General features: G+C 58.6%; 1 protein-coding gene across 2 annotated transcripts in view; it reads left to right on the top strand.

Moving 5' to 3' along the window:
* Positions 1-4088: 4088 nt before the first annotated feature.
* Positions 4089-9418, top strand: part of WDR1 (WD repeat domain 1) — a 31265-nt gene continuing 25935 nt past the window's right edge. Inside the window, exons 1-2 of one of the 2 annotated variants that reach the window (XM_016128468.2) lie at positions 4089-4298; positions 4742-4863. In XM_016128468.2, coding sequence (XP_015983954.2) covers positions 4283-4298; positions 4742-4863 — 138 coding nt within the window. In that variant the 5' untranslated portion in view covers positions 4089-4282. The remainder of the gene's footprint in view (positions 4299-4741; positions 4864-9418) is intronic. The other variant, XM_036227512.1, reaches the window with a different exon arrangement.

Genomic DNA, 9418 nt, shown 5'->3' with positions numbered 1-9418 from the left:
GGCGCTGCGTTCATTCTACAGCTTATGGGAGGTTTGACATTAAGTTTAGTTTATGGAGGTAACATTGGTTCATACATGAAGTCCAGTTTTCTATTACCATGTAGTCGACCTATTTTACCCAGCTGACACGCCCCCCGCCCCCTCCCCCTCCCCCTCTGGTAACCATCTGTATCTGAGTTTTGTTCAGGTGTTATTTGCAACAACGAGAGTGGATCCTGGGAGTATTATGCTAAGTGGAATAAGTCAGATGGAAAAGGACAAACACCGCCATTGACTGCAGTTCTTTGTGCAAAATAGAGGGGCAGGGGACCAGGGTGACGGGCCCAGGCTCCTGCTGCCATAGAGGCACTAGTGCAGCAGCATAGGGCACAGGCTTAGGTCCACGTCTCTGAAACCGGGTTCCCTCACCTGGACCTTGGATCAGGTAATGCAGGTTTAGCCGCCCGCGAAGTGACAGTTTAAATGAGCCAGTAGATAAACCTACTGGAGATAAATGGAAAATTTACACACGAGGTTCCTCCGCTCACAGGGATCTGAAGTCTCAGCACTGGTTACAGGCGTTAAGACGTTCACCTGTTTGCAAAGAGCAGCACCCTGCTGGACCCTGTTAAATACTATGTGTTTTCAATTGAGCAGCCCGAGGAACCCAGCAAGCAACCAGCACTCAGGATTGGAGAGAATTCACTCCTTGCCTTGGAATTCTTAACCAGAGGTTAACATTTGTGTAGGTTTACGTGGGCAGGATTTTGCATCTCTTTTTTGACTAAGGCATGGAGGACAAAAGCAGCAGGCGTGTGCCCTAGTGACCGCCCAAGCCCCTCGGTAGCTCCAGCAGAGAAGCCGAAAGCCCCACCCCAGGTCTCCAGGATCGCCGAGTCAGTACCCTTGTAGTTCAGGACTTCGCCACCACCCCTATCCACAGCCGGGTGGACTACAGATGGGCCCTTGATCCAACATGGCACAGGGGCCCTGAGAACTTGGAGGTGAGACACTGCTCATGGTGCAGACTAATGGCAAGGCCGGCTTACAATAGAGGAGATGGAGGTGGTCCTTGAGTGAGGGTTACCTGCGCTTGTTTACGAGCTACAGGGAAGGACCCAGGAAAGATTCCTAGAAGGAACACTTGCCCCACTGCACAGTCCCTTCCGGGACCTGGCCTGGCGATACAGTGCCACCTTGCTCACTGTTCCTGGCACAGGGCCCTTTGCAGGGGCCACATGCGCCTGAACAAGGAGGTCCCTTTCCTCCGAGCCTGGACATGAATAGGTTTGTGGGCCCTGAAGAGCCGAGAACTCCTGGCCAATCCCATCTCTCCACCCTTCCCTGAAGCTCGAGCAGGAGCCTCATGTCTCCCGGATACTCTTGTTCACAGAGACGAGACAGGGGCCAAGGCTAAGCACACTCAGGAAGAGGGGGATTCCCACAGAGCCACATGCCCCCAGCCCTCTTCGCTACAAGGCACTGGGCAGAACTGACCTGATACCATTTCCCTCCTGTGATGGGAAAGGGTGAGGCCTCGTACACAGACCTAAAGCTGATCTAAGTATTTCGTCCAAGTTACTCAAGTAACAGCAACCAGTTTATCCTAAGTCGGCCTGTGAGTTTTCCTTAGGGAGGATTTGTCTGAGTTACCCCAAACAGTGTTTCTAAGAGATGCTACCTTATGCTTTAGATATTTCAATGCAAGTCCAGGTGATGCCTCCCTTGCTTATTGCCTCCCGGACGCAGATCAGCAGCTTCATGCGGCTCACTTGGGCCCTTCGTTAAGCGTTGGAAGAACACGTGGCCCCTGCTCCCGCTATGCTTACCAAGGGGGACGGGGAGGCAGGTCTGTTAATCTAGCAGATACAGGGGTGACTAACAAGCACTACTTGAGTAAAAACAGTTCGAGGCTTCACTTGAAGGGACTGGCCTTGAACATTCAGTCGATTACAGAAGTGAGGTGCTCCAAAGTGGCTGAACTAGCAGTGAGTCACTGGGGTACACGCCTTTCAGAAGGCGTGATGATAGGGGTTGACATGGGTGTGGGAGAAGAGTGGGAAAACCCAGTGGAAAGTGCTGGAACCACAGGTAGGCACAGCTGACCCCGCTCAGGCGTCACTGAGCCCTCACAGCTGAGACAGCCAAACGGAATGGCTCCGCGGAAAGGAACCACAGGAGACACGCCCCGCTGCCCCTCTCCCTTTCCTCCCCGGCGGCTGCCTGAGTCACGTTGTCTGTAGACATACTCATGGTTTTCATGCACACAGCAACCCCGCCCGACCCCAGGCTTAATTCCCCAGACCACCATTACTTCGAGCTAGGAGCAAGGCACAGAGCAGAGCAACCTGCCAGGGGCTTGGGGGACGTTTCACCAGTTTGCTTTAGTCTCGTTTCGAGCGGCATGAAGTCCAGCGAGGACTTACTATGCACTTGCATGAGGGTCACCAGCTTGCAAGAGTGTGAGGTTGGTGCCTTAGTTCCCCCTCCACATACACGCTCTGCGGGTGAACTTGTCACACCTGCTCTCAGCCCGTGTCATTAAGGTCTGATCATCAAATCCTGGTTTCTCAGGATCGTTACAGCCCCCACGTGCAGACCACTTGTTTTGCATTTCTGCTTCAGGAGTTTCACCCTTTTGAGCAAAGATAACATTTCTAGGGTCCCTTAGTTTACAAAGCTACCTTCGCTTGCGGATTAGCATTTGGGGTGTTGGGTTATCCATTTGAGTGTCTACAACGTGCTAGGGATATACTAAGTCAGGGGAAGGCATTATCAGAGCTGCAAAGCTGCAGTTTAAACAAGGTAGTCAGGATGGGTGATGAGAAGTTAACACTTCAACATTTAAGTACTTTTGACTAATTCCAGGTAGAAAACATCAGAGGTCCTGGAGTTGGGAGGTCAGCTTACAGAAAGAACAGGAGGGTACAGCCCAGAGCAGGAGTGTAGATGGAACCTCAGGTGTCCCTAAGACCTACGACGCAGGGCCCAGGAGACCATTTCAAGGACTTTAGTTTTTAGAAAGTTGGAGTTCCTAGCCGAGAAAGATTTGATTTTCAATCTAAGAAACTCAGGCTGCAATCTGGAGAACTGAACTGAAGGTGGGGGAGGGGAGGAGCACAAGACCATAGAGCACAGCAGCGGTAACCCAGGTGCGACTTCAGGGCTCCGTTCAGCGACAGGCAAGTGATTAACCTGGGTATATTTTGAAAGACAGCCAACGGAATTTCCTATTAGACTAGATAGAAATAGAGAAGTCGAGGATCACTCAAGCGTTCAAAGCCCAAGCTAGAAAAACCTTTAAGTACCCACAGGTGCTTCATGTATTGTCACATTTACTCTCACCCCCACAGAAACAGAAAGATGGTACCCCTTTCCCCACCAAAGGCAAGGCTCAAAGTCACACACCCGGGCCCTGGCTGCTCCCCTTATCTACGAGCCGCCGTCCCGATCTTACGAGTTCCCTTTTTTCCCCCTCCGGTTAGGAAAGAAACCCTGGTTTTCTTAGAGCCCACATCACGCCCGCTGCCGCAACCCTCACTCCCCGCTTTTCCTCTTCTTGGCTTCTTAGCTTTCTGAAAAAGTTTTGAGAGCTCAGGCCCAGCACACCACATCCCTAAAGTCCCTACTGCCGGCAACTATTTCCGAGAAAAAGGAAAAGGCACTCCTATGTTTGCAAACCCCGAGCTTCTGCAAACACCGGGCGCCGAGAGGGCGGGAAGCCAACGGCTCGGGAACGCCCGCTACGCAAACACAGGCACGAAAAAGGCTTTCCCCGCTCCCCCACCCCAAAGCGCTGGTGCCCTCAGCGCCCCCAAAGTTTCAGCAAGCAGCAGCCGCCAGCAGCCCACCCTGCTTCCCCCCCCAGAACGCAAGGAACTCGCCCCGACCCGCTCCCAGGACCTTTCTGGCCGAGGGAGCGGCCCGCGCCGCCTTTTCACGGGCGCGCGTGGCGACGTCACTTCCGGAGGCGGGGCGTGCGGCGGGGGCGGGGCGCGGCCCGGGCCGCGCAGGCTCGCGGCGGCCGCTGCGCCGAGCCGAGCGCTTGACTATATATGGTCAAAGCTGGGGGCGAGCCGCGCGCGGGGCCGCGCTTCCGGGTTCGGCGCGTCCGCAGCGGCAGCGCGCAGGGCAGGGCGCGAGCGGACCTCGGGCCCCGGCCTCGGACCGCCCCCTCCGCGCCCGGCACGCCCGGCGCCGCCTCTCGGTCCCTACTCCCGGCTCGGCCTCGGCCAGGTCTAGTTGGCGGCGCGGGCGGCCCGGAGGGTGTCGGAGAGCGCGGCGCGGTAACAAGTGGGCGAGGATGCCGTACGAGATCAGTAAGCGCCGCGGCCCGCCGCCCCCGGGGGTGGGCGCCCGCGCTGCCGGACCCCTCGGCAGCGGCGGGGCGTGGGCGGCTCAAGGGGGCGCCCGGGCGCGGGGGAGGGGTGCGGGCTCAGGCCGGCGAGCGCCGCGCCGCCCTCGGGGTCGACCGGCGGGGACTCCAGCCCGCGGGGACCCCGAAGTTGGCGTTGCGGGGCCGGGCGCGGCGCACCCGTTACGTCCCCGAAGGGCCCCAGCGGGGACCGTGGACCAGGAAGTCGCGCGGTCCGCTGCGCTCCTTCAAAGTGGCGGCCGCCCCTCCCGGTGGAGGCAACAGGTGACCGGCTGAGACCGGTCCTGGGTCCCTGCTCTCCTCTCCCCTCGATTCCGTCCTCAGCCCGGCGGGGGAGCGAGGCGGGGACTGCCCCTAACGTGCCCCGCCGCGGTTGTGTCTCTGCAGAGAAGGTGTTCGCCAGCCTCCCCCAGGTGGAGAGGGGCGTCTCCAAAATCATCGGCGGCGACCCCGTAGGCAACACTTTCATTTACACCAATGGGAAGTGCGTTATCATAAGGAACATCAACGTGAGTACCCCCTTCCCCCCCTCCCCCACCGGGAGCCGGTTCCGTCCTTGCGCAGTTCTTGGTTTAACTCTTCCCCATCCACCGGTTCTTCTCCGGCCCTGTGGCCTGGGGAGGGGCAGGACACCATACACTCTTCAGCCTGATGACCATAGCTTAGCAGCCCAGGAAGACCGTTTCAGGTTTATCCAGGCCCGATTCTCTTCATAGGGAAACTGAGGCTCAGATCGGTTCAGCCCATGGCATAAAGGCTCTGGATTTGAGGGATCAGACGGGCCAGTCAGCTGCTGCCTGACCTTGCAGTGGCTGGTGACTTGGGCCTCTCTGAGCCCCAGTTTCCTCATCTGTAAAATGGAGATGATGAAACGAGGCTCCCCCCACTTCCCCTGGCTTGCCTGGCCCACTGAATGAGATGATGCCTCTTCGCAGCCCAGCATGCCTGGCACACGCCCAGCTCTTGGTAAATGGCCCTTACTTTAATCATTGCGGACACCCAGGGTCTCCCAGTGCGACCGAGACCCGGTGCAAAACCAGGAACTGGTTAATTCCCATGAATCATTGGCACAGGCATCCTGTTCCCAGGCTGAGCATGCTTCTAGAGCCAGTTCCTGGGGAAGTCCTTGCAGATTCCTGTTACTCCTCTGTGATTATTGAAATGACTCAGTCTGCTTGTCATTCTCCCCACTGCGGGGATTGGGGATTGCAGGCCCAAATCATTTCCCTTCTTCAGTCCGAGTGACAGAATGGAGCATGGAAGGCAGGGGTGCCAGCAGCACCGTTGAGGGGGGGATTCTCCTGAGCTGGGCTTGGGGTTGCACCTTGTGCACAGAATCTAGGTAGATGATTTTGCTTGGCGATAATCCCCAGGGCTGTCAACTTAAAGTCACATCTGTCGTGGGTGATTACACTCTCTGGGTTGGGATTGTCACTGATTAGATGCGCGTGCCCTCAGGAACCTTACAGCTCCTTTGGGAATGAAGGGGTTCTGTGAGCCTCGGCTTCCTGGCTTCCTGTCGGTAAAAGTGGAGCCCTCTGCAGGGTCTGCTGCCTGTGCCCCCGCCTCCCTGGTGAAGGCCGTGCTGGGAGACACAGCTGTGTTTGGCAGCGCCTGCCCTGCCCTGGGTTGCTGGGCACCTCAGCCGAGGAGGTGGGTGGGTGTGAATGTGCTTCAAAGGTGCTAACAGCTACTCTGCTAGTCACACGTATTCCTAGAAAGGGGATCCAGTCTCACTCAGAACTGGGGGAAACATCGCCAGGTACTTAGATCATGACAATTGGAGGTCTGCAGAGCGAGGGCCTGAAATTTTGAGAACAGTCGAGGTGGTCCTGAGGGGATCCTCGCTTGTAGTTTGGCAAATAAAATGGATGAAGGCATCTCGGGTACAGACCATGGACCGCATGGGTTGTTCCCTAAGGAAGTGGGTGCATGTCGTGGCCCTGCGTTCACAGCCCGATGCGGACCCCACATGAGCTACCTGCTGTGCCTGGTGCAGGGAAACAGCTTCTTACCTGCAGCCCTGCAGTGGCCGTCCCTCTGAGGGGTCAGGCTCCGGAGGGAAGGAGGCCAGCGGCTGGAAAAGTCATTCATGGCCACGGACAGGCGCCCCCTTTGTGGGAAGCATTCCCTGACTCGTGAAACCCATGCCGCTGGTCCTGCCAGGGCCTTTATTTTTACAGTATCCCAGAGTTTACCATTCTCTTTTGAGGGTGCATTCTCTTCCCTTCCCACCTGCTTATAAGTTTCTGCAGGGCCAGGACAGCGCGGGATGCTGCTGACGACCATCGGGCACGTGGCCGCTTGTCTGACTGGTGGGCCCCTGGGACGCCAGTAAAAAGGTGGCGCGGTTGTCCTGGGGGCAGAGTACTCCGGTGAGAAAGCCGAGAATCCTTGTGGCCACTCGGGGACAGGGCAGGAAGGTGGTGAGTTAGCGTATAGGCTCGGGGACAGAAGAGACAGGAAAGGGAGGTTGGGACCAGACCCTGGAATGTCCAACAGGTGTCTGGTCAGCATCTCATACTTAACATGTTCAAACCACTTTGGGGCTTCCCACGTGTCCTCCGAGAATAGCAACGCAGTTCCTCCGGCTGCTCAGGCCCCGAGACTTGGACTTGACTCCCCCCTTCTCCGTGCCGTTTAATTCTTCACAGAATTCTTTCTGACTCTTCATCAGAATTACTTCAGAATAGGACAAGTTTTCACTACTTCCTCTGCTTCCACCCCCATCCAAGCTACTCTTCTCTCACCTGGATTGCCAAAAAGAAAGAAAGAACCCGGGCAGGTCTCCCTGCTCGCTCCCTGGCTGGTTACGTTAAAGTGACATGCAGTTGCTCCTTTGCTCTCCCTTCCTGCGGCTCAGGATCTCACCATCTAGCCTCAGGCCACAGCTCATGCTTAGCTCTGGGCGAGGCCCGTGGGAACCTGTCCTCGCCTGTCCTCGCGGTGCTTGTGGTCCAGCCGGGAAAACCAGCTCTCAGGAACTCTGGAGTCTAGACTGACGCAGGAAGCAGAAGTGCCTTGCGGTGCTCACCACAGGAGGCTCTGAGCACCTGCGGGCTCAGGAAGAGGCCTGGAGGGTCCGGGGTGCCGCAGGGTTCAGGTCCTGGAGAGATGCTCGGGGCTGGAGCACTGGGTGTGAGGGGACCGGATGGGACAGGCAGGACAGGTGTGCCGGGCTCTGGTGGCACGGGGTTAGGCAGCCCTAGTCCGGAGTCCAGCCCTGAGCCCTGGTGTAGAGTCGCCAGGACCGTTAGAGGAAAGCGTCCTGACTGATGTGAGGACAGAGGGCAGAGCCGCCCTCTGTGCCGCGGAGAAGTGGGGCAGGCTGCTGCAGCACGGGCACCTCGGAGTTGGGGTTTAGGGGACGAGGAGGAGCCCCCAGGAAGGGGATTGAGGCAGAGACAGCAGGGGTGGGGGAGAATCGAGCTGGAACCCCACGTGCACGACTCGTGCCCCTGGCGCCATCATGGCCCCCGCAGGGCGGCCTTGTCCATGTCTCACCGCGGCGATGGACAGGCGGGGAGGTCCCAGCGCCTTTGGGGCCGGTGGGGAGGGGTCGTGTTTCGGGGTGGTTTGCAGAAGCTGACCCTGCCTGGGGCTGGCTGGGTGCGCTCACCCAGACCTCTGCCCATCTGGACCCTGGAACGTGGGCCCCCCGACCCCCTGGGCTGTAACTGCAGACAGCATGCGACGTGTAGGCGCCGGAGCGGAAGGGGCCCTTTTTCCTCCTCGTCTCGGTGGCGGGTTCTCCCCAGCCTTGTGGTGGTGGCCGCTGTAGAAAGGCCCGAAGCCGCTACCCTCGGGTCCTACCCCGCGTTCCGGAGCCTTACGTGGAAAAGGGCAGTTCTCTGTCATAGGCTTGGACCGAGCATCCTGTCGCATGCTCTCCGGGCCCGCCCTGGTCTCCGGGCGCGCTGGCCCATCCAGTCCGGCGCACGGCCCCGAGCACCTCCCCGGGCGTGCGAGCCGGCCTTCGAGGGGCGCGTTCTGTGCCGGCAGCGGCCGAGCAGTTAGTGTACCGCTGGTTCCGTTCAGTTCGGTTTCTGCCTCTGTGAGAATAGTGTTATGAGGTCAGCGTGAGGTGTAACGGAGTTGTTGATAAGCGTCCCCGGAGGGTTGCCGGGGCTGCGAGGTCAGTGGTCTGCCGAGTCTTCAGAGAGGAGGACACCGAGGCCTCAGGAGGTGCTGGGCTGTGAACCATGCAGCTGCCCCCTGAGTCTTCCCTCATGACTCCCGAGCGGCCCCGGGCAGGCAGAGGGAGAGGGGAAGACAGGAAGGGAGCCGCGGTGTCCTCTGTCCAGTGGGCTGTGGCGCCCCAGGGTCGTGCAGGGAGCCCTCAAGGTGCCCGTTCTAAAGCTTGACTGGCTTAATTGGGAAAGGCCTGGGCTGGGAGGCAGGAAGGAAAAGGCTTTCAGGGCTAGGAGAGATTTTCCTGCTTGGAGCATCAGGGAAGGCTTCCTGGAGGAGGTGGGCTTTTGCCTGGGTGTTAAAAGATAATCGGATGTCCTTGGGGGTCGGGTAGAAGGGAAGGCATTCCCCACCAAGGGAGATGAGTGGAAGAACGTCAGGACGGTGCGGCGGTTTGGTGGGGGCTAGATGAGGGCGTGATGGGAAGTGTGGGCTTTGGAGCGTCCTCTGGGTGACAGGGCCGCAAGGTGGAGCAGGGTGATGGTGCTCCTCGGAGGCTGGTCGCCCTTTGCGCGAGGTCTTCAGTCACTGCTGGCCCCCGGGGCCTGCCCGGAGCAGATGCGAGGAGGAGTGGGTGGACCTCACTTGGTGCAGCCTTGCCTTTGAGGCGGTGGGTAGGGCTCAGCCTCTGGGTTCAGACCCGCCCTGGAAGCGCGGGGTGTGTAGCTGCTTTGGAGCTGGGTGCTTGGCAGGAATTTGGGTTTGGCCCTAGTCACCAAGGGGCAGGGGGCCCTGCGAGTCGTTAATACACAAGTCCACCACCAGTGGCTGCTTTCAGGAGCTGGGAGTATTTAGAAAGCCGGGCCACACCCACTTTGCCTGGTCAGCGTTCAGAGGACACCCCAGGCTATCCGGAGGCTCCTGGGGACCCTC

Source organism: Rousettus aegyptiacus, unplaced genomic scaffold (genome assembly GCF_014176215.1).
Source record: "Rousettus aegyptiacus isolate mRouAeg1 unplaced genomic scaffold, mRouAeg1.p scaffold_m13_p_10, whole genome shotgun sequence".
Lineage (NCBI taxonomy): Eukaryota > Metazoa > Chordata > Mammalia > Chiroptera > Pteropodidae > Rousettus > Rousettus aegyptiacus.
The sequence above is the reverse complement of the archived record's forward strand: the minus strand, read 5'-3'. Positions and strand labels throughout refer to the sequence as shown.